The following is a 23,896-nucleotide window of genomic DNA, read 5'->3' as shown; positions in this document are numbered from 1 at the left end:
CAGCAGCTGCCCAGGGCTGCTCCTGCTGCATCTGAATGCCACACAAAGCCCTTCTGTAGCCAGGCTCAGTTGGGTGAGGTCCAGCAAGGCCAAGGGCTGGGTCCTGTCCTTGGACCATAACAACCCCAGGAAGGCTCCAGGCTGGGGGCAGAGTGGCTGGAAAGGGCCCAGCAGGAAAGGCCCTGGGGGTGCTGGGTGCCAGCAGCTGGAGAGGAGCCAAGGGGTGCCCAGGTGGCCAAGGAGGCCACCAGCAGCCTGGTCTGGAGCAGCAATGGTTGTGGGCAGCTGGAGCAGGGCAGGGATTGTGCCCCTGGGCTGGGCACTGGGGAGGCCACAGCTTGAGTGCACATCTAAGGCTCCCTGACCAAAACTGGGATGATTTGTATCACCCCCTGCAGTGCATCTCCACCCACACCAGGCCCAGCAGCACCTGCTGCCTGCTCACAGCTTCCAAAGACATTTCCCAACGTGGCAGCAGAGCAGCAAATAGAGAATGTTCAACAGCACAACTCACCTGCTCAGCCTCACCTGCTTCAGCTCTGGCCACACTGCTTTGGATGCAGCCCAGGCTGCCATGGCCCTGCTCTGCTGCCAGTGCCCATGGCTGGCTCCTGCCCAGCTTCTCACCCCCCAGTATCCCAAGTCCTTCTCTGCAGGGCTGCTCTCAATCTCATCACCCACAGCCTGAACTGATTAGAATAGACTACAATATACTAGAATAGATTAGGATAGGATAGGATAGGATAGGATAGGATAGGATAGGATAGGATAGGATAGGATAGGATAGGATAGACCAGGGTGGAAAAGACCTTGGAGATCATCAAGCCCAACCTATCACCCACCACCATCTAATCAACTAAACCATGGCACCAAGTGCCTCAGCCAGGCTCTTCCTAAACACCTCCAGGGATGGTGACTCCACCACCTCCCTGGGCAGCACATTCCAATGGCCAATCTCTCTTTCTATGAAGAACTTCTTCCTAACATCCAGCCTAAACCTCCCCTGGCATAGCTTGAGACTGTGTCCTCTTGTTCTGGTGCTGCTTTCCTGGGAGACCAACCCCCACCTGGCTACAACCTCCCTTCAGGGAGTTGGAGAGAGCAAGGTCTCCCCTGAGCCTCCTCTTCTCCAGGATTGCCCTGACCCAGCTGCAGGACCTTGCACTTGGCCTTGTTGACCCTCATGAGGTTCTCCTCAGCCACCTCTGCAGCCTGTCCAGGTCCCTCTGGATGGCTCCCATCCTATCCTCACCACTCAGCCTGGTGCCACCTGCACACCTGCTGAGGGTGCCTCAGTCTCTGTGGCACTGATGGAGGCACTGACCAGCACTGGGCCCAGTGCAGACCCTGAGGGACACCACTGGTCACCCATCTGCATCTGGGCATCGAGCTGCTGACCACTACCCTTTGGATGTGATCATCCAACCAATTCCCTGCCCCTGGCCAATCAACCCAAGGCTCTTCCAGCATTTATGGATATCACAGCACCCAAAGCCAGGAGAGAGCCCCAGGTCCTTTGCAGCTCATGGGAAAAAGGCAACTCAATCACAGGCCTGGGCAGCAAACCTCACCTGCAGCACTGCCACACCAAGGGACCTGCTGCTCTGGCTCACACCAGCTCCACTCCCACCACCCAGATGTCCCCTAGATGTCATCAGTCCTCAAGGATTAACAAAGCTCTTCTGACAGGACAACACTTGGGCTGCACAGCATGGGAATGGCAGTGCAGCCACAGAGAGATCAGAGCCCCCCAGCAAACACAATCCCTGCCCTGCTGCTGCTGCCCACAGCACTGCTGCTCCAGGCCAGGCTGCTGGTGGCCTCCTTCCCCACCTGGGCACCCCCTGGCTCATCTCCAGCTGCTGGCACCCAGCACCCCCAGGGCCTTTCCTGCTGGGCACTTTCCAGCCACTCTGCCCCCAGCCTGCAGTGGTCAACAAAGCAATCAAAGTTCATTCTCTCCTCCAAATAACTCATCTCCTGGTGGCAGCTGTCCTGAACACCTGGCCTTGGGTCTCACAATATGCAAGCAGCCCAGGGGAAAATGATGCAGATTTCAATACAACTTCCATCCACACAGCAGCTGAGATCACTCCACCTGGCACAGCTCAGCACAACACAGGCACAGAACCACAGACTGGCAGGGGTTGGAAGGTGCCTCTGGAGCTCACCCAGTCCAAGCCCCTGCCTAGAGCAGGGCACCCAGGGCAGGGCACCCAGGACACATCCAGCTGGGGCTCCAAAGCCTCCAGAGAAGGAGACTCCACCACCTCTCTGGGCAGCCTGCTCCAGGCCTCAGCACCCTCACAACAAGGAAGTTTCTCCTCCTGCTGAGGTGGAACCTCCTGGCTTCCAGTTGGTGTCCACTGCCCCTTGTCCTGTCCCAGGACACCACTGACCAGAGCCTGGCCCCTTCTTGCCCCCCCACCCTTCAGATATTTACAGACATTGCTCAGATCCCCTCTCAGCCTTCTCCTCTCCAGGCTCAGCACCCCCAGGGCTCTCAGCCCTTCCTGCTCACAGAGATGCTCCAGGACCTTCAGCATTCTCACAGCCTCCCCTGGACTCTCTCCACTGTCTCCCTGTCCCTTTGGAGCTGGGGAGCCCAGCACTGGACACAGAACTCCAGGAGTGACCTCACCCAGGCAAAGTAGAGGAGAACTTCCCTTGCCCTGCTGCCCACACTCTGCTTGATGCTCCCCAGGAGCCCGTTGGCCTTCCTGGCCAGGAGGGCACAGAGCAGAGCAAGCCATGGTGTTACAGAGATGCCAGGTGTCTACCATCCCTTACCTTCACCTGCAGCATTCTCACCACTCAGGGCTGCTGGCAGCCAGAGTGACAAAGCAGAGCTGCAGCAGTGACACAGTGGGTTCCTAGCCACAGAAAAGCCAACACCACAGATGCAACCTGTGCAGCCCAGCTCTTGTCCTGCCACATTCCTGTCTTCCTCACCTCTATGCTTCATTCTGCAGGCTCCTTCTACCAACTCCAGGGATTCCTTAGGGACTGTCACAGGCTGCCCAGGTTGGTGGTAGAGTCCTCATCCCTGGAGTTGTTCCAGAAAGCTGTGGCCATGGCACTGGGGGCCATGGTTTGGTGGCCACGGTGGGGTTGGGTTGATCTTGGACTGGATGGTCTCAGAGGGCTTTTCCAACCCAAACTACTCTATGATTCTGTCAACCCACATGACACTGAAAGCTCTTCCTATGCCTCTCCTCATGGCTCTGGCAGGTCTCCTGGGCAGTGCACACAGGCACACAGTCACACTTTACAAGGGGCACATCTCTTCTAAAGCCCTCCAGCCACTCTCTGCATTCCAACAGCCAGCAGGAAGCGTGGACATCCTGCCTCGGATCCAGCCTCTCCTCCAAGCAGAGGACCTGAGGCACCACCAGGCCCGCAAACCCCCGGGTAACTGCCGCTGAGCTCATGTTCCGCCGCACGTCCTACAGCGGGGGCTCCAGACAAGAGTTAAAGGCAGAAATTGATGATGCTGCTGCTGACTTCGGGAGACGGGAGGAGGAGCCCAGCAGCCGGCAGAGCGGCAGGCTCTCCGTTGGCGCTCGCTGCTCGGGTCTGTCGGGGCAGGAAGGCAGCAGCGGCTCCAGCGGGGGGCAGCAGCCCAGCGGGGGGCAGCAGCAGGAGGGCAGGCAAGGCGGTGCCGGGGGGGCTGCGGCAGGGCCCCGCAGGGCCGCGCAGGCCGCGGCGGGCAGCGAGGCCGGGCGCAGATGGCCGCCTAAGGCCCCGAGCCCGGGGCCCGCCGGGCTGCTGCCTCCGCAAGGTCAGCGCCGGAACCGCGGGGCCGCACCCGGGGCGGAGCGGAGCGCAGCCTGCGGGGCTCCGCCGGGCAGCGTCCGCAGGGCCCGCGGCCAGACACGGGGCCGGCAGCGGCGCCCGCTGCTCACCCAGCCCCTGCCGGCCGAGCGCCGGCGGAAGCAAGGCCGCGAACCAGCCGGGCCCCGCCGCCGGCCCAGGCCGAGCCGGGCCCTCCCTGCCGGGCCGGGCCGGGCCGCTGCAAGGCGAGGCCGTGGCTGCGCCAAGCGACCAGGCCCTTCGGCCTCCCTCCACCTTCTCCTCCTCCTCCCCCGTGCCCCTTCACCTGCCGCAGCAGCGCTCACTCACCCTGCTCCGCCGACCGGCAGCCTCGGGAGGACGCGGCGGCGGCCCCGCGCCGCAGGCAGAGGCGGGCGGAGATGTCACCCGCGGCCGCTGCCAGCCGGGCTGCGCTGGGCTCCCGCGGCTCCCGGCCTGGCCCCGGCCTGCCTGGGCTCGGCAATGTTCGGCCGGGCTCGGCCCCTCTCGGCTGCGCTCGGCTCCGTTCGGCTCAGCTCGGCTGGGCTCGCCGTGCCAGCTGCGTGCCCGCTGCCCCCGGGGCGCGTTCCCGGGGCGCGTCCCCGCCGCGCCAGGCGAGTGGCGCCGGCTCCGCGGTCACGTGACCGGGGGGGGGGGGGGGGTGTGTGTGTGTGTGTGTGCGCGCATGCGCGGAGGGGGCGGAGCGGGCTGCGGGGGGAAGAGAGGCCGGAGGGAGCCGAAGGAAGGAGCCCGAAGGGACGCCAGAGCCGCGGCTCCCACCCGAGCCGGCTGCGGCTGAACCCCGGCCCTCGGCTCCGAAACACCTCCTGCGGTGGACGTTCAGCCACCTCCCTGGCCCACCTCAGCCATCCTTTGTGATCAGTCCTGCCAGCACTCAGCCATCTCCCTGGGCCCCTCCTTGCTGCTCAGCCTGGGCCCCAAGGGCCCCTGTGCTGTGCTGTTTGCTCTTTGGTTCGCTCCCAAATAAAGGTGGACAAAACATGGATAGCAGCCAGCCTGGGATTCATGGAGCTTACCAGTGACCTCCCTTCCCCACGCCTACAATAAGATACTTGGTGACCTTCAGGCTGGGCTGAGCTAGAGAAGGGCTGAGCTGGATGAGCTCAGAGCTCTTCTCCAGCCTAAATGGTTCTCTGCTTCCCAGAGCTGTGCAGAGGTGAGAGCAGAGGCTCTGCCAGCAGATGGAGTTTGCAGTGCTGGTATCTAGAGGCGGATGAAATGCATCTCAGCTCCCTTCTCCAGGCTAGGGGGCACAGGTCACAGTCTCAGGTCATGCTCTGTGTTCTCAGCATCTCTCTTCTCGTCCAGCAGATGCTGGCAATGAGCAGATGTGATTTTATCAATACAGATCAATGCCTGGGTGGGTGCTGGTGTGCTCCTTAGGCTCAGCTGCAGGCTGGTTGCTCTGACAGTGTCCCAGTGCCTTGGTGATGCCTTATCTGAAAGGCAAGGTGAGCTAATCACAGGTGGCAAACATCTCTTGTGAGGGACCAGCGGTGTGAGAAGGGCCGATGGGGACAGTGCCAGGAGATCAAGTTGCCTGCTGGGATTTCGGATTCAAATGAGAACTTCAGAGGTACTCTGGGAGCTGGAGAGCAGCAGAAACCGGAGCAGTAGTGACATGGGGTTGAGGCTTTCTGCTCAGCCTGGAGAAGGCTCCAGGGACACCTCAGAGCAGGGGACCTGCAGGCAGGCTGAGGAGGGACTGTGGGGATAGGATGAGGGGCAGTGGTTTGGAACTGGAGCAGGGCAGGGTTAGGTTGGACATCAGGAGGAAGTTCTGCACAGTGAGGGAGGGCAGACACTGGCACAGGCTGCCCAGGGAGATGGTGGAGGCTCCATCCCTGGAGGTGTTCCAGAAACCTGTGGCCATGGCTTCGTGGTCATGGTGGGGCTGGGTCGGTGGTTGGGCTGGGTGATCTCAGAGGGCTCTCCCAACTCAACCAGTTCTGTGCTTCTATGACTTTGTGACACAGCCCAGAGCCCTTTGGGACAAGGTTTGGCACCCATGGTGGGGTTGGGTCGATGGTCAGTGAGCTGAGAGGTCCCTTCCAAAGTGACAAGTGTGAGGCCAGAAGAATAGAATAAACAAGGTGGGAAGAGACCTTCAAGATCATGGTGTCCAACCTATCAACTAATCCAACACCACATAATCAACTAAACCATGGCACCAAGCACCCTATCAAGTCTCCTCCTGAACACCTCCAATGATGGTGACTTCACCACCACCCTGGGCAGCACATTCCAATGGCCAACAACTCTATGAAGAACTTCTTCCTAACATCCAGCCTAAACCTCTCCTGGTGCAGCTTGAGACTGTGTCCTCTTGTTCTGGTGCTGCTTGCCTGGCAGAAGAGACCAACCTCTGCCTCTCTACAACCTCCCTTCAGGGAGTTTGAGACAGCAAGGTCTCCCCTGAGCCTCCTCTTCTCCAGGTTAAGCAACCCCAGCTCCCTCAGCCTCTCCTCACAGGGCTGTGCTCCAGACCCCTCCCCAGCTTTGTTGCCCTTCTCTGGACACCTTCCAGCAACTCAACATCTTGCCTAAACTGAGGGGCCCAGAACTGGACACAGGACTCAAGGTGTGGCCTGAGCAGTGCTGAGCACAGGGCACAATGACTTCCCTGCTCCTGCTGGCCACACTCTTCCTGATGCAGGCCAGGATGCCATTGGCCTTCTTGGCCACCTGGGCACACTGCTGGCTCATGTTCAGCCTACCATCAACCAGCACTCCCAGGTCCCTCTCTGCCTGGCTGCCCTCCAGCCACTCTGACCCCAGCCTGTAGCACTGCCTGGGGTTGCTGTGGCCAATGTGCAGAACCTGGCACTTGGATGTGTTCAATCTCCTGCCCTTGGCCTCTGCCCATCTGTCCAGCCTGGCAAGGTCCCTCTGCAGAGCTCTCCAACACTCTAACAGATCAACTCCTGCCCCCAGCTTGGTGTCATCTGCAAACCTACTGCTGATGGACTCAATGCCCTCCTCCAGATCATCAATAAAGCTATTGACCAGGCTGGGGCCCAGCACTGATCCCTGGGGGACACCACTGGTGCCTGGCTGCCAGCTGGCTGTGGCACCATTCCCCACCACTCTCTGGGCTCAGCCTCCAGCCAGTTCCTAACCCAAGGCAGTGTGCTGCTGTCCAAGGCAGGGGCTGACAGCTTGGCCAGGAGGGGGCAGGGAGCAGCCCGTGGGGCCAGCTGGGGTGAGTGCATCTCGGTTTTTATTTAGATGTCGAAGCTCTCGCACTAGAGTTTTACAAGCTGGTGAAACACTGGCAAAAAATTATTTCTCCCACAGAACTATCACCACACATTCCCAAGACAGTATAAATAGATGGTTCAGCTAACAGGAATCATTACACATCACCAATTGTCTCAATTACATCAGAAAACAAACCCCCAAAATAATCAGAATGATCATCAAGTATCCAAAGAGTTCGGTTCCGCAGCTTGGAAGGCATACAAAATCGTACAGAGCTCTGCCCAGTCACAGCAGGAACTCGAGGAGGGGAGGCAAAGGGAAGGAAATCAAGAAACCACACTCTGAAGAAAGCAAAGAATGGGGAAAGTTTTGCTAGGGAGAGAAAAAAAAGAAGTTCCCCAAGGGGTTTCTGAGGGCAGATGCTGTGGCTGGGGAGCCGGGAGCTGCCCTAACAAAGCGTTACTAGCTCTTTAAAAACCTCTGCAGGAAACCAAAGGGCTCAGGTCTCCACTTCCTGCACCAAAGGCAGCAGCTGACTACAGATAGGAAGGGGCCCCTCTCCCAACCTGCTTGCAGGCCCTCGAGTTGCACATGAAGTGGTAAAATTGTACTGTAAGGCTTTCTGTTGGTGGTGGTGGCGGTGGCGGCTCGGAGGTGCTCAAGACCTTGTGTGCTTCTGCAGGACTGTAAGCCTCTACATGAGGGTCTGAAGAGTGCCTAGGTGACTCCAAAAGCCTCTAGCTGAGGCTCTGAAGAGTCCCTAGGTGAGGATTTCAAAAGGGTCTCAATATGAGGATTGGGAAAGAATCTCTGCATGAGGATCCTGAAAGAGCTTCTCGATGAGGATCCCAAGAGGCTCTAGGTGAGGATCTCCTAAGAGTCTCTAAAGGAGGACCTCCAAAGAGTCCCTCCATTAAGACCTCCCAGGAAGCTCTAGATGAGGATCTCCAAAGAGTCTCTACAGGAGGACCTCCAAAGAGTCTCTCCATGAAGACCTCCCAAGAAGCTCTAGATGAGGATCTCCAGAGTCTCTAGAGGAGGACCTCCAAAGAGTCTCTCCATGAAGAACTCCCAAGAAGCTCTAGATGAGGATCTCCAAAGAGTCTCTACAGGAGGACCTCCAAAGAGTCTCTCCATGAAGACCTCCCAAGAAGCTCTAGATGAGGATCTCCAGAGAGTCTCTAGAGGAGGACCTCCAAAGAGTCTCTCCAAGAAGATTCCAAAAGATTCCTCTCTAGATGAGGATCCAGAGTCATGGTTTGGAAAATGGAAGAGGTTGAGCTAACAGAAGCAGCAGAGACACCCGGGGAGGGGGGGAATTGATGTAACTCAAAGCATTAAACCAGGAACTGTGCAAATCCTAGTAGTTCTGGGGTGGGAGATGGAAGAGGGTGAGCAGGCCAGGGCTGCCTGGAAGGCAGTCAAGAGTGAGAAAAGAAGGAAGATGAGAATGTAAAAGAAAAAAGACCCAAAACTGCTAGCAAGGTCCAGCTGAGCTGGTAGGTCCCAGGGCACCAGAGCTACGCTGGCGCAGCAGCAGCAACAGTTGATATGGTGGTGGGTGTTTGGCACCTCGTCTCTGCCACTGATTGACTCCAGTACCCAGGCTGGCAGGGCTTGGAAGGGGGTGGGGAAGAGTGGATGGCATGATGGGAGGAGATCTGGTCACCAACCAGCTCAAGTGGATGCGTGACTGAAGGGGATGTGATCATTAACCCAGGAGATGGGAAAGAGTGGATGGCATAATGGGAGGAGATCTGAACCGGTCATTGGCCAACTAGGTGAGGAAGAGTGGATGGCATGATGGGAGGAGATCTGATCTGGTCATCAACCACCTGGAGTGGATGGCATGACTGGAGGGGGTGTGATCATTAACCAAGGAGATGGGAAAGAGTGGATGGCATAATGGGAGGAGATCTGAACCGGTCATTGGCCAACTAGGTGAGGAAGAGTGGCTGGCATGATGGGAGGAGATCTGGTCACCAACCAGCTCCAGTGGATGCATGACTGGAGGGGATGAGATCATTAACCAAGGAGATGGGAAAGAGTGGCTGGCATGATGGGAGGAGATCTGGTCACCAACCAGCTCCAGTGGATGCAAGACTGGAGGGGATGAGATCATTAACCAAGGAGATGGGAAAGAGTGGCTGGCATGATGGGAGGAGATCTGGTCACCAACCAGCTCCAGTGGATGCATGACTGGAGGGGGTGTGATCATTAACCAAGGAGGTGGGAAAGAATGGCTGGCATGATGGGAGGAGATCTGGTCACCAACCAGCTCCAGTGGATGCAAGACTGGAGGGGATGAGATCATTAACCAAGGAGATGGGAAAGAGTGGCTGGCATGATGGGAGGAGATCTGGTCACCAACCAGCTCCAGTGGATGCAAGACTGGAGGGGATGAGATCATTAACCAAGGAGATGGGAAAGAGTGGCTGGCATGATGGGAGGAGATCTGGTCACCAACCAGCTCCAGTGGATGCAAGACTGGAGGGGATGAGATCATTAACCAAGGAGGTGGGAAAGAAAGGCTGGCATGATGGGAGGAGATCTGGTCACCAACCAGCTCCAGTGGATGCATGACTGGAGGGGATGTGGCCAGGCCCCCGGGAGCAGACAGACAGACGGACAGACAGACGGAGGGAGCACTGGCTGGCTCTGGGGCCAGGCGGATGTTCTCTACAGACGGAAGTGCTTCTCTAGCGAGGCTGGGGCGGGGGCTGGCGCGCAGGCGCCCCGCGGGGCAGGCCCCCCGGGGGCAGCTCACTGCACGCAGCAGTTGTTGCGGTGGCCGTTGGAGTCCTTGAAGCGCAGCCGCATCTTGGGCCGGTACTTCTCCAGGTACAGCAGCTGCTTGCTGTTGAAGGCTCCGCGCCGCTTCCTGCGGGGGGAGAGGCAGCTCAGCGGAGCGGGGGGGGCTCGGCAGGGACCCCCAGGCCAACCCCCCGCCAGGGGCTGCAAAGCCTCCAGGGAAGGAGGCTCCACCACCTCTCTGGGCAGCCTGCTCCAGGGCTCAGCACCCTCCAGTTACAGAAGTTCCTCCTCATGCTCAGATGAACTTCTGATGTTCCACTCTGTGCCCCTTGCCCCTTGTCCTGTCCCTGGCCACCACTGAACCAAGCCTGGTCCCAGCCTCCTGACCCCCACCCTTGCAGTATTGATCAGCACTGATCAGATCCCCTCAGGCTGCTCCTCTCCAGGCTCTGAGCCCCAGGGCTCTCAGCCTTTGCTCCTCCCAGAGCTGCTCCAGGCCCCTCAGCAGCTCTGCAGCCCTTTGCTGTGCCCTCTGCAGCAAGTCCCTGTCCTTGGACTGGGGAGCCCAGAACTGGAGAGCAGCCTCCAGCTGTGGCCTCATCCAGGGCAGAGCAGAGGGGCAGGAGAAGCTCCCCTGAGCTGCTGGCCACACTCTTCTTGGTGCCCCCCAGGCTGCCCTTGGCCTTCTTGGCCCCAAGAGCAGCCTGCTGGCTCCTGGGCATCCTGCCAGCCACCAGCACCCCCAGGGCTGCTCCCCAGAGCTGCTCTCCAGCAGACACAACACAAGTCAGGGGGCTGGGCTCTTGCCCTGGGGTGCCGGGTGGGAGTTGTGTTTGCTTGGGCCCTCATTTGGTTGGGGTTTATTGTCTGGCTTTGCTGTGCCTGTTCAGGGCTCTTTTGTCTGTTTGGGGGGGGGGTTCTGCTTTCTTTGGGGCTCCCTTCTGTTGGTTTGGGGGTGGTCTGGTTGGTTTGGGGACTTTCTGCTTCTTTGTGGGTTTCCTCTTTGGGCTTTGCTTGTTGGGGGCTTCTGGGTTTGCTTGCTGGGGGCTTTTTTGGTCATTTGGACTTCTGGGGGGTTTTGTCTGAGCTCTTTTTTTATTGTTTGGTGCTTTTTTTGCCTTTTTGGGTTTTGTGTTGGCTTAGGGTTTGTTTATCTGGGTTTTTGGTTTGGGGGTTGTGTTGGTTGGGGGTTTGTGTTGGGTTGGGGGTTGGGTTGGGGGTTGGGTTGGTTGAGGGGGTTGGGTTGGTTGAGGGGGTTGGGTTGGTTGAGGGGGTTGGGTTGGTTGAGGGGGTTGGGTTGGTTGAGGGGGTTGGGTTGGTTGAGGGGGTTGGGTTGGTTGAGGGGGTGTGTTAGTTTGGGTTGGTGGGTTGTGTTGGGTTGGGGGTGTGTTGGGTTGGGGGTTGGGTTGGTTGGGGGGATGTATTGGTTTGGGGTGTTGGGGGTTTGGGTTGTGCTGGGGTTTGGGTTGGTTTGGGGGGTTGTGTTGGGTTGGGGTTTGGGGGTTTGGGTTGGTTGGGGGATGGGTTGGGGTTTGGGTTGTGTTGGCTTGTGTTTGGGGGTTTCTGTTTGGATTTTTTTGCTTGGGTTTTGTTTGTTTAGGTTTTTTCCTTTGTTGCTGGATTTTTTTAACCTTCCTTCACCAGCCCCTGACTGTTTCCCACAGCCAAGGAACACTCCCATCCCTCAGCCCAAGAGCTGAGAGCTCCGGATCTTGCCCCAAAACCAGAAACACAGAATCACAGAACTGGTTGGGAAAGCCCTCTAAGATCACCCAGTCCAACATCAACCCAACCCTAGCATGGCCACTAAGCCATGTCCCCAAGTGTTCAGAGCCCAGCCCAGCACTGCCACATTCCCTGAGTGCCCCAGGACAGGCCCAGCTGTGCCAGTGCAGCAGCAGCCCACTGTGGGCTCCATACTCACTGCCTGATGAACTGCACTGCATCTTCATACTTCATCCCACACTCAATCAGTGCAAGAGCAACCAGCACTGGAGCTCTGGGGAAAAACAAACAGAAGCAAAGCTCAGCTCAGCAGCTGCCACTGCACACCTGGGCACCTTGGTGTGCACAGCTTTCCCTCCTGTCCTCCCAGCTATCTGCTCCTTCTGCCCTGGGGAGGAGACAAAGCCAGACAGGGGAGGAGACAATCCCAGCATCAACTGAGCCACCCCAGCATCAACTGAGCCACCTGTCTGCAAGCTCAGCAAGTTTCTCTCTGGTTCCAGGTGTAGGAGAGGACAGCAGGAATCAAGTTGAAGAAATCTTTACCCATTTGTTCCAAACCCAATCAATTCTGGGCAAGAGCTGTGTATTTGAAGCAGTGATGACCCCAAAGTCTCATCCTGTGGGGATGGGAATTCCACCACCTCTGGCCAGCCTGATCTAGTGTGGGGTGTCCCTGCCCATGGCAGGGGGGTTGGAACTAGAAGATCCTTGTGGTCCCTTCCAACCCTGACTGATTCTGTGATGATACTTTCAGTCAAGAAGTTTTATTCTAATCTCCAACCTATCCCTGCCCTGGCACAATTCCAGGACATTTCCTCTCTTTCTATCACCTGAGACTGGGGAGCAGAGCCCAACCCCCAGCTCCCTGCAGCCATCTCTCAGGGAGCTGGAGTGAGCAAGGAGGTCTCCCTCAGCCTTCTCCACACTCAACATCCCCAGCCCCCTCAGCTGCTGCTCCCCAGCCCTCTTCTCCAGACCCTTCCCCAGCTCTGTTGCCCTTCTCTGGCCCTGCTCCAGCCCTCAGTGTCCTTTCTCCATTCCCTGCCCAGCCATCCCAGCACTGGCTGTGTGACTCAAACACAGTCACAGAACGGGTTGGGCTGGAAGGGGCCTGCAAGACCATCCAGTGCCAACCCCCTTGCCGCAGGCAGGGACACCTCCCACCAGCCCAGGCTGCTGAAGGGCTCAGAGTGCCTGATGTTGAGGAGTGTGAGCAGCAAGGGCAGCCAGGCAGGCCGCCCTGACCCACCTTCCCAGGCCAGCCACGCAGTGCACGGCGATGCAGCAGCCAGGCTCCTCCCGGAACTTCACCTTCAGCAGGTTCAGCCAATCCTCCACGATCTGGCTGGAGGGGGGAGCCCCATCGTCGAAGGGCCAGTCCTGGGAGACACAGCACTGCCATCAGCACATGGAGATCACCCCCTGCTTGGCCTGGAAGAGCCCTCTGAGAGCGCCCAGCCCGGCCACCAGCTCGCCAAACCCTCTGCCCAGCCGCCACGGCTGCAGGCTTCTGCAGCAGGAGGGCACAAGGAGCTGACAGCCACTCGTGCTTGTGGCTCTCTAAAGGGGTCATCAAGGTAATGCCAGGAGTATCTCCAGAGAAGCCATGTATGGTGGGGTGGGAAGGGACCTCTGGAGATCAGCCAGTCCAACCCCCCTGCCAGAGCAGAGGCACCTGGGTCAGGTCACACAGGAGCACAGCCAGGTGGCTTGGGCATCTCTCCAGAGGAGACTCCACCACCTCTCTGGGCAGCCTGCTCCAGGCCTCAGCACCCTCACTGCACAGAGCTTTCTCCTCACGTTCTGATGGAACCTCCCAGGTTCTAGGTTGTGCCTCTTGCCCAATCCACAGGCATCAAGAAAATGATTTGGCTCAAACCCAATTTTGTTGCTTCCAGCCAAAAGAGAATGTCTGGGAAGCTTCCTCCAGCAGCTGCTGGAACACACTGCCAGAGCTCACAGCCAGCTGAGGGGCTGAGGTCATACCCTGCTGCCCCTCTCTCCCCAGCACCTGGATGCCCTCCCTGCTGCCCCTCACTCCCCAGCACCTGGAAGCCCAGCCTGCTGACCCTCACTCCCCAGCACCTGGATGCCAACCCTGCTGCCCCTCACTCCCCAGCACCTGGATGCCCTCCCTGCTGCCCCTCACTCCCCAGCACCTGGATGCCCAGCCTGCTGCCCCTCACTCCCCAGCACCTGGAAGCCCTCCCTGCTGCCCCTCACTCCCCAGCACCTGGATGCCCTCCCTGCTGCCCCTCACTCCCCAGCACCTGGATGCCCTCCCTGCTGCCCCTCACTCCCCAGCACCTGGATGCCCAGCCTGCTGCCCCTCACTCCCCAGCACCTGGAAGCCCTCCCTGCTGCCCCTCACTCCCCAGCACCTGGAAGCCCTCCCTGCTGCCCCTCACTCCCCAGCACCTGGAAGCCCTCCCTGCTGCCCCTCACTCCCCAGCACCTGGAAGCCCTCCCTGCTGCCCCTCACTCCCCAGCACCTGGAAGCCCTCCCTGCTGCCCCTCACTCCCCAGCACCTGGATGCCCTCCCTGCTGCCTCTCACTCCCCAGCACCTGGAAGCCCTCCCTGCTGCCCCTCACTCCCCAGCACCTGGATGCCCAGCCTGCTGCCCCTCACTCCCCAGCACCTGGATGCCCTCCCTGCTGCCCCTCACTCCCCAGCACCTGGATGCCCTCCCTGCTGCCCCTCTCTCCCCAGCACCTGGATGCCCTCCCTGCTGCCCCTCACTCCCCAGCACCTGGAAGCCCTCCCTGCTGCCCCTCACTCCCCAGCACCTGGAAGCCCTCCCTGCTGCCCCTCACTCCCCAGCACCTGGATGCCCAGCCTGCTGCCCCTCACTCCCCAGCACCTGGATGCCCTCCCTGCTGCCCCTCACTCCCCAGCACCTGGATGCCCTCCCTGCTGCCCCTCACTCCCCAGCACCTGGATGCCCTCCCTGCTGCCCCTCACTCCCCAGCACCTGGATGCCCTCCCTGCTGCCCCTCACTCCCCAGCACCTGGATGCCCTCCCTGCTGCCCCTCACTCACCAGCACCTGGATGCCCTCCCTGCTGCCTCTCACTCCCCAGCACCTGGATGCCCTCCCTGCTGCCCCTCACTCCCCAGCACCTGGATGCCCTCCCTGCTTCCCCTCACTCCCCAGCACCTGGAAGCCCTCCCTGCTGCCCCTCACTCACCAGCACCTGGATGCCCAGCCTGCTGCCCCTCACTCCCCAGCACCTGGATGCCCTCCCTGCTGCCCCTCACTCCCCAGCACCTGGATGCCCTCCCTGCTGCCCCTCACTCACCAGCACCTGGATGCCTTCCTTCTCCACGGGCGCGGTGTCGTAGGTGGCTTCGCACACCCTCACCACGGTGGTCACTCCGTACTTCTTAAGTTCCTGGGGAGGGCACAGCGACCAAAGGCTGCCTCAGGGCCACACTGGCTGCCCCAGCCTGGCCACCTCCTCCCAGCTGAACTCCTCCCACAACCTGCCAGCAGCTCCACACACGAATGCTGCTGGCCAATGACTCCCAGAATGGTGGCGACTGAAGGGACCTCTGGAGCTCACCCAGTCCCAGCCCCTGCCAGAGCAGGGCACCCAGGGCAGGGCAGGGCACACAGAACACAGCCAGCTGGGGCTGCAAAGCCTCCAGAGAAGGAGACTCCACAGCCTCTCTGGGCAGCCTGCTCCAGGGCTCAGCACCCTCACACCAAAGCAGTTTCTCCTCATGCTGGGCTGGACCCTCCTGGCTTCCAGTTGGTGTCCACTGCCCCTTGTCGTGCCCTGGGCACCACTGAACAGAGCCTGGCAGCATCTTCTTGACAGAAAGAAGCAGCTAAAGACCACAGCAAGCCAAACTACCTGAGAAGCTGTGTACTGATGCTAGCTGACCTTCTGCAAGCCCATCTGAAGGTCAAGTCCTGCTCTGCAGGATGAGGCTTTCCTTTCTGGAAGCCCAGGTGCAGCTCAGTATTGGAGCCATGAGCAGTCTGCCCCCACAGGGTCCCTCCTTTGAAAGGAACAGGAGGTGTCCTGCTTTGCAAAGCTACCTACATCACTTGGAGGCCCCTCTGGGAGGTTCAGATCTCACCCTTCTGTCCCTCTGCTTCAAACAACAGCTCAGTGAGACCCTCACTGGTGCCCCTGAGGGGCTGCACTGCTAGCTCAGGCCTCACAGGAGATGGCTTTGGAGGAGCCACTCGTTAGCTCACATGGGGACACTCTGACCTGTGCCTCTCACAGCTCCCAGTGCCAGAGAGGTGCAGGCATGAGCAATGCCTGCCAAGCACATGGCTTTGGTCACTCAACTATCTCAGCCTCCAAGCACCACCAGCAGCTCTACCTGCAGAGCAAGCCCACAGCCACAACCTCACCTGAGTGCCACACTCAGAGCTCCTCTTCAGCTACAAAGCAATCATGGAATGGTTTGGCTTGGCACAAGCCCTTTCAGCTCATCCACTCCAACCATCCTCTGGCTCTGCCCAGGCTGGGGCTCACTCCTGGCCCTCAGCACCACAGCTCTGCCTCTCTGAAACACCCCTAGGGATGGGCTTTCAGCCACCTCCCTGGGCAGTCTGGGCCAGGCTTGGAGAACCCTCTCAGTGAAGAAGGTTCTGCTAATGTCCAACCCTAATCCTCCCCTGGTGCAACCTGAGGCTATTTCCTCTTTGCTTTATTGACCCTCATGAGGTTCTCCTCAGCCACCTCTGCAGCCTGCCCAGGTCCCTCTGGATGTCTCCTGTCCCATCCTTCAGTCTTTCCAACCTCACCACTCAGCCTGGTGCCACCTGCCCACCTGCTGAGGGTGCCTCAGTCTCTGTATCAGTGATGAAGACACTGAACAGCACTGCTCCCAGTATGGACACCACTTTTCACTCATCTCCATCTCCCCTCCCTGGAGGTATCATAGTATCATACTATCAGTCAGGGTTGGAAGGGACCACAAGGATCAGCTAGTTCCAACCCCCCTGCCATGGGCAGGGACACCTCACACTAGATCAGGCTGGCCAGAGCCTCATCCAGCCTGGGCTTAAACACCTCCAGGGATGGGGCTTCAACCATCTCCCTGGACAACCCATTCCAGGGCTTCACCACTCTCATGGGGAAGAACTTCCTCCTCACCTCCAGCCTCAATCTCCCCACCTCCAGCTTCATTCCACTCCCCCTAGTCCTATCACTACCTGAGATCCTGACAAGTCCCTCCCCAGCCTTCTTGCAGCCCCCTTCAGATACTGGAAGGCCACAATTAGGTCACCTTGGAGCCTTCTCTTCTCCAGACTGAACAGCCCCAACTCCTTCAGTCTGTCCTCACAGGAGAGGTGCTCCAGCCCTCTGATCATCCTCATGGCCCTTCTCTGGACACCTTCCAGCACCTCCAGATCCCTCTTGTCATAGGGGCTCCAGAACTGGAGGCAGTACTCCAGGTGGGGTCTCAGCAGAGCTGAGTAGAGGGGGAGAATCACCTCCCTTGACCTGCTGGCCACACTTCTCTTGCTGCAGCCCAGGATCTGATTGGCTTTCTGGGCTGCAAGTGCACACTGAGAGCTCCTGTTGAGCTTCTCCTCCCCCAGCACCCCCAAGTCTCTCTCCTCAGGGCTGCTTTCCAGCCAGTCCCTGCCCAGCCTGGATTTGTGCCTGGGATTGCCTTGAGCCAGCTGCAGGACCCTGCCCTTGGTCTTGTTGAACCTCATGAGGTTGGCTTGTGCCCACCTCTCCAGCCTGTCCAGGTCCCTCTGGATGGCATCCCTTCCCTCCAGCATGTCTGCTGCACCACACAGCTTGGAGGTGTTCCAGGCCAGGTTGGCTGGGCCTGGAGCAGCCTGGGAACTGGGCGATCTCGAAGGTCCCTTCCACCCTACCCCATTCCATGGCACTCCCAATGAATCTGGACACTGAGCTGTGGGCCACTGAGATGTCATCACCTGGCCCACCCCCACCCAGATGGCTTGCACAGCTCTTAGCAAGCAGCAGAGGAGCCAACTGCCAGAGGAAGCTGGGGAGGCAGCGAGGTAGCTCAGGAGGGGCTGCGGGGCGGCCTTACCTCTATGAACTTGTTTAAGGTGGCATTGGTTGGGTTGTGTGTGATGAGGAATCTCATGTTCTTGTAGGTGATTTCCACAGGAGCTGGGCGGTTCATTCGGGCCATGGTGACTCAATTCAACATGCAAGGAGGTGGTGGAAGGGCTGAGGAAGAACCACTGACAAAAACTCGCCCGGGGAAGCGACGCAGAGGACCTGAGGTCTCCTTCGCTCTGCTCCACGTCGGCTTCTCAGCGCCGGCAAGGATGACGGCTGGGGGGCAATGGGCAATGAAAGGAACCTCCTAAGAAGAAGCAGCAGCAGCAGCAATTCTTCAATCCAGTAATACTGAGGCAAAACAAGGAAGGCAGTGCACTGAGGTTTACCCCATCCAGGTTGGGATTCTGCTGTGGAAATGCTCTGCCAAACTTCAAATCAATACTTCTGGGTCGAGCGCTCTCGGGGGGGGATCTTGGTGGAGCAGGAATGAGCGGCTACAGTTCACTTGTCTGCATAGAGGTCGTGCTGTGCCTGGCAGTAGTCTCCACTGCCCTTCAGAAACTCCATAAATGTGTGACCAAGAACACCACAGAACTGCTGCAGAGAGAGGGGACAGAACACACAGCAGAGCGGCGTCAGCACGGGGACGGCAAGGCGCAGCGCCGAGGGAAGCGGGGGGCCAGCGGTGCCCAGCAGGGACACCACAGCACACCAGCCCAGCGACACTGCACAATGGAAACACAACCAAATGAAAGCCCAAAGCCCCAGGAGTTTCCCAGGGTGGAATCTGTAACCCAAGGACCCTGCCCCACCCCCTGCCCTGGAGGTGTTGAAGGCCAGGCTGGATGAGGCCTTGAGCAACCTGGGCTGGCTCACTGGAGAGGTCCCAGATGACTGGAAGCTGGCCAACGGCATCCTGGCCTGCATTAGGAATAGTGTGGCCAGCAGGAGCAGGGAAGTCATTGTGCCCCTGTACTCTGCATTGGTTAGGCCACACCTTGAGTCCTGTGTCCAGTTCTGGGCTCCTCAGTTTAAGAAGGACATCGAGACACTTGAACGTGTCCAGAGAAGGGCAACGAGGCTGGGGAGAGGCCTTGAGCACAGCCCTGGGAGGAGAGGCTGAGGGAGCTGGGGTTGCTTAGCCTGGAGAAGAGAAGGCTCAGGGGTGACCTCATTGCTCTCTACAACTACCTGAAAGGTGGTTGTAGCCAGGTAGAGGTTGGTCTCTTCTCCCAGGCAAGCAGCACCAGAACAAGAGGACACAGTCTCAAGCTGTGCCAGGGGAAGTTTAGGCTGGAGGTGAGGAGAAAGTTCTTCCCAGAGAGAGTTGTTGGCCATTGGAATGTGCTGCCCAGGGAGGTGGTGGAGTCCCCATCCCTGGAGGTGTTCAAGAGGGGATTGGATGTGGCACTTGGTGCCATGGTCTAGTCATGAGGTCTGTGGAGGCAGGTTGGACTCCATGATCCTCAAGGTCTCTTCCAACCTTAGTGATACTGTGGTGGGAGGTGTCCCTGCCCATGGCAGGGGGTTGGCACTGGCTGATCCTCAGGGGCCCTTCATCCCAACCCATCCTGTGACTCTGTTTCTCTTAGAAGGATTCCTTGGAAATAGACACAGTTGGTGATGCAAAGTGTCCAGCCAGGGTAGTTTGACAGATCCATGGAATTGTTTGGGTTGGCAAAGCCCTCAGAGAGCATCCAGCCCAGCCACCAACCCAACCCCACTATGACCAACAAACCATGGCCCCAGGTGCCAAGGCCACAGCTTTCTGGAACCCCTCCAGGGTGCCTGGAGTGCAGCAGGTGGTGCAGCTGCATGATGGAGCACTGAAAGGACCTTTAGAACACCAAACAGACACCTCCAGGCAGGCACTCAGACAGCTTCCTGGAGAGAAGCCTGAAGGCTGCACCTTACTCCCAGGCATGGCTTCCTACCAGAGAGGAGACAGAAACCGATAGCACACTTTGCTGTGCCCTGGGCTGCCACCACCACCACTTCTCTCCAGCTCGTGGGATGGAGCTTGCCAGTGACTAAAAAACCTCTCAGGTGCCTTGGTGTGTGGCAGCTTGAGGGCCAGTGAATTCTAAATCAAATCAGCATGGAAAAGGAGCAAGAAGGACTCTCTGAAGCCTAAAGCCAACAAGAGTAACAGGACCCAGGAGACCTGAGGCTCAGAGCTCCCAGAGCTGTCACCTGCAGAGCAGCCATGCCCCAGCAGAAGGCAGGGGAGCCTCAGACTGCTGGGACCAGAGCTAGGAAACAGCAACTGGGGAAAAGCAAGAACCAGAGAGAGCTTTCTCCAGGCCACTTCTAACGAGGAGCAGAGCAGCACAGAGGGACAGGCCAGCTCTAAGCAGCTGGAGCTGCATGAGGCCTTGGGCTGCTTCCCACAGGGGCTGGCAGATCCCAGGGTTATCTCCTGCTAAGCTGCTCAGAGCTGGGCCTGTGCCCTGGCACAGGGTGAGGAGTGGAGGCTGGCAGAGCCAGGAATAGAACAGCATCCCAGGGAGCTCCAGGAGGAGAAGGGCTCAGAAGGGAGAAGAAAAGATCTTTGCAGCTGGGAGCTGGGGCACAGAAGGGTGCTGGGGGAGTGGGAACCGTGACCATGGCCTCTAACTGGGGCAGGCAGGCAGTGACAAGTGACAGCAGCAGAGAAAAAGGCCTCAGGGTGCACTAGGGGAAGGCTAGGTTGGACTTCAGAAGAAACTTTTTGACTCTAAGAGCTCTCCAAGCCTGGCACAGGGAGGTGGCTGAATCCCCATCCCTGGGGGTGTTTCCCAGAGGCAGAGAGGGGGTGCTGAGGGCCATGTCATGATCTTAGAATGGTTTCAGCTGGAAAAGCCTTCAGGTTCTGTGACTGGAAAAACAACTTGGCAAGCTAAGGGCAAGTGCAGCTACCAGTAGAAGCTGTCCTGTCCACCATGGGACAGAGTCATGGGCCTTGTGACTGGATCACTACCACCACCTCTTTGAGAGAACTTAAGAGAATGGCTTCGTTCCAGCAAGAAGACCTCTTGAAGTGAGGCAGAAATTGTTGGCAGTGGGGCTGGAGAGACACTGGCACAGGTTGCCCAGGGAGGCTGTGCATGTCTCCTCCCTGGAGGTATTCAGGTCCAGGCTGGATGAGGCCTTGAGCATCCTGGGCTGGTGGGAGGTATCCTTGCCCATGGCAGGGGGTTGGGACTGGATGATCTTTGAGGTCCCTTCCAAGCCAACCCATTCTGTGACTCCATGCTGAGAAGCAGCTACTGATGGCAGAGGTCCACCTCTGTTAGCTGTCAGGGACAAGATGCATCTCCTTATCTTCTGGGCCATGACTGACTGCAGTGTGATACCCACAGTGAGCACAGCACCCTCCTGGGGCCACAGAAAGCCACCTGAAGCCTAAGGAGATAGACTCCAGATGGGAAGATTCCAAGGGTTTAGTTGCAACACCCTGAGGCAAGGAAGGAGGCTTCCTGCAGTATGCAGGTCAGGGGGGAGCAGGAATCCTCTCCAAACTTCCTGCAGGAGATGATGCAACTCCAGGGGTGATGAAACCCAGCCCATGTGACTGCTCCCAGCTCTGCCTGGCCCATGAGAAACCCACGTGCAGGGAAGCCTCCACAGATCCTGGGGAGGAGAAGCCACCAGAGACCACCCCACCCCTCTGCAAAAGGACCTGCTCGAGCTTCCCCAAGCAGGGAGTCTCCAAACCACCTCCTCACTGCGACAGCACACTGAGCAGAGGCTGCCTCCTGCCAGCAAATGACCCAGGCAGTCTGGGCAACATCAGAGAGACAGCAGTCAGGGAAGGGTTTGGGTGGGAAAGGCCCTCTGAGATCACCCAGTCCAACCAGCAACCCAACTCCACCGTGACCACTAAACCCTGGCCCCAAGAGCCATGGCCACAGGGTTCTTGCACGGCTGCAGGGAGCTGCCTTGAGCTGATGAATTGGATTTGGACTGACTCAAGAAGGTGACAGCTCCTGCCAGCTGAGACCTCAGCAGTGCCCTGCTCTGGGTGCTGTGGTTAGTCCTGAAGAGCAGCAGCAATCAGGCAGCCCACACCCAGCATCCCCACATGGAGTGGCAGAGCAGGAAGGCTTCACAAGGTCTAAGCCATTGGACAAAGCTAAATTCTATCTCCAGCCCCACTGCCAGCAGTTCCTCTTGGTAGGACAATGCCAGCCCTCTCCCCTAGCTCCTGGTGGCTCTGTCACTCCTTTCTCCTCCACTGTGGGTCAGAGGATGGGACCCCGAGGTGGGCTGTAAACTGGCTTTAAGAAGAGAGCTCAGAGAGCTCTGATCGGCAGCACAGAGCCCACTTGGAGGCCTGTGGCCAGTGGTGCTCCCCAGGGATCAGGGCTGGGTCCAGCTTTGTGCAATGTCATCATCTGTGCCCAGAAGGAGGGGACTGAAGGGACCCTCAGCAAGTTCACTGCAGATAAGGAGCTGGGGGTGGTGGCTGACACCCCCCAGGCTGTGCTGGCATCCAGAGAGCGCTGGACAGGCTGAGAGCTGGGGGAAGGAGAACCTCAGCAAGTTCAGGAAGGAGTCCTGCATCTGGGGAGGACAACCCCAGAAACCAGCACAGACTAAGGGTAGTCCTGCTGGGAAGGGTCCTGAAGGGCCATAAAGATACACATTTTATGACTGAAGCAGCTCCATGGAGAAGGACCTTGGAGTGCTGGTGGGCAGCAAGCTCTCCACAGGACAGCAATGTGCCCTTGTGGCCAAGAGGGCCAAGGGCATCCTGGGGGGCATCAGAAGTGTGGCCAGCAGGGCTAGGGAGGTTCTGCTGCCCTCTGCTCTGCCCTGCTGAGACCACAGCTGGAGTATTGTGAGACAGAGACCTGCTGGAGAGTCCAGCAGAAGCTATGAGGATGATTTGGGGCCTGGAACATCTCTGCTGTGAGGTAAGGCTGAGAGCCCTGGGGGTGCTGAGCCTGGAGAGGAGAAGGCTGAGAGGGGAGCTGAGCAATGTCTGTAAATATCTGAGGGGGGTGGGGGGTAAGAAGGGGCCAGGCCCTGGTCAGTGGTGTCCTGGGACAGGACAAGGGGCAGTGGACACCAACTGGAAGCCAGGAGGTTCCACCTCAGCAGGAGGAGAAACTTCCTTGGTGTGAGGGTGCTGAGCCCTGGAGCAGGCTGCCCAGAGAGGCTGTGGAATCTCCTTCTCTGGAAGCTTTGCAGCCCCAGCTGGCTGTGTTCTGGGTGCCCTGCTCTGGCAGGGGGCTGGACTGGTTGAGCTCCAGAGGTCCTTTTGCAACCACTCAGTGTCCCTTCTGTATTCCTTCCAACAATTCCCCCCTGAAATGCTTCTGCTCCTCAGAGCCGATTTCCATGCCCTTTGCTGTTCCATCAATGGTGCAATCAGAGCTGACATTTAAGTGGCATCTTCAGGGTTTGGTTGGGTTTTCCTTTCTGACTTGACAGCTTTATGAGATTACAAGGAGCCAGGGTTCATGCTTCTGAGTCACCGCTTCGGGAAGGCTCCACAGATGCAAGGAGACATATTGGGAAGCTCTCTTTGGCAGGCAGCTGTTAACACAGGAACCTCAGGACCTGGGAAGCTGTCTCCAGCAGAAATCAACACCAGAATCTCAAGAGCCTTATGCCACAGCACCTGTCAGCATGTAACTTCCACCTCAGCATGAGCAGAAGCCTCTTTACTACAGGGATGCTGAAGCCCTGGAGCAGGCTGCCCAGAGAGGTGGTGGAGCTTCCTTCTCTTGAGACTTTCCAGCCCCAGCTGGATGTGTTCTGGGTGCCCTGCCCTGGGTGCCCCTGCTCTGGCAGGGGGTAGGACTGGGTGATCCCTGGAGGTCCCTTCCAACCCCTACCATTCCATGACTCGCAGTGTGTGCAGTCAGCTACTAGTGAGCATCCAAGATCTGTGCAGAACAGCCACTAGTCTGAGAGGAGGCTGCAGGGAGCTGGAGGTTGGGCTCTCTTCCCCAGGTTCAGGTGACAGAAGGAGAGTAAATGGCCTGGAATTGTGAGAGTGCAAGGCTAGGTTGGAGAGAAGGAAGAATGTCTTTGCTGCAAGAGTGCTGAGGGTCTGGCAGAGGCTGCCCAGAGAGGTGGTGGAGTCCCCATCCCTGGAGGTGTTGCAGAAAGCTGTGGCCATGGCACTTGGGGCCAGGGTTTGGTGGCCATGGTGGGGTCGGGCTGATGGTTAGAGTGGATGATCTTAGAGGGCTTTGCCAACCCAAACACTTCTGTGCTTTTAATCTTGCCTGTCCTGCCATTTGGACACTGCTTTGTCTTTCTGGCTTCCCTGCTTTTGGAGGAGGTATGAACAACCACCAAACCTTCAAGGGTTTGTGCTTAGAACACAACGTGCTCTGTGCTCACAGGTTCAGAGCATCACAGGATGGGTTGGGTTGGAAGGGATCTTCAA

At 58.5% G+C, this 23,896-nt stretch overlaps 2 protein-coding genes across 3 annotated transcripts in view; both read right to left on the bottom strand.

The window, feature by feature from the left end:
• The window catches only part of PHF3 (PHD finger protein 3), a 38,310-nt gene extending 33,926 nt beyond the window's left edge, over positions 1-4,384 (bottom strand). Inside the window, exon 1 of one of the 2 annotated variants that reach the window (XM_054169520.1) lies at positions 4,123-4,384. The gene's annotated coding sequence lies outside the window, so the exon portion shown is untranslated. The remainder of the gene's footprint in view (positions 1-4,122) is intronic. The other variant, XM_054169538.1, reaches the window with a different exon arrangement.
• A 5,385-nt stretch (positions 4,385-9,769) lies between these two features.
• On the bottom strand, positions 9,770-17,686 carry PTP4A1 (protein tyrosine phosphatase 4A1). Its single transcript, XM_054169501.1, has 5 exons — positions 17,534-17,686; positions 14,797-14,889; positions 12,746-12,876; positions 11,693-11,767; positions 9,770-9,895 (listed from the first exon to the last, which is right to left on the bottom strand). Exons 1-5 carry the CDS (start codon positions 17,636-17,638, stop codon positions 9,778-9,780), a joined length of 522 nt encoding a protein of 173 aa, XP_054025476.1. The 5' UTR covers positions 17,639-17,686; the 3' UTR covers positions 9,770-9,777.
• Positions 17,687-23,896: the final 6,210 nt, after the last annotated feature.

Source organism: Dryobates pubescens, chromosome 2 (assembly GCF_014839835.1).
Source record: "Dryobates pubescens isolate bDryPub1 chromosome 2, bDryPub1.pri, whole genome shotgun sequence".
NCBI lineage: Eukaryota > Metazoa > Chordata > Aves > Piciformes > Picidae > Dryobates > Dryobates pubescens.
This window is presented reverse-complemented; position numbering and strand designations above follow the sequence as displayed.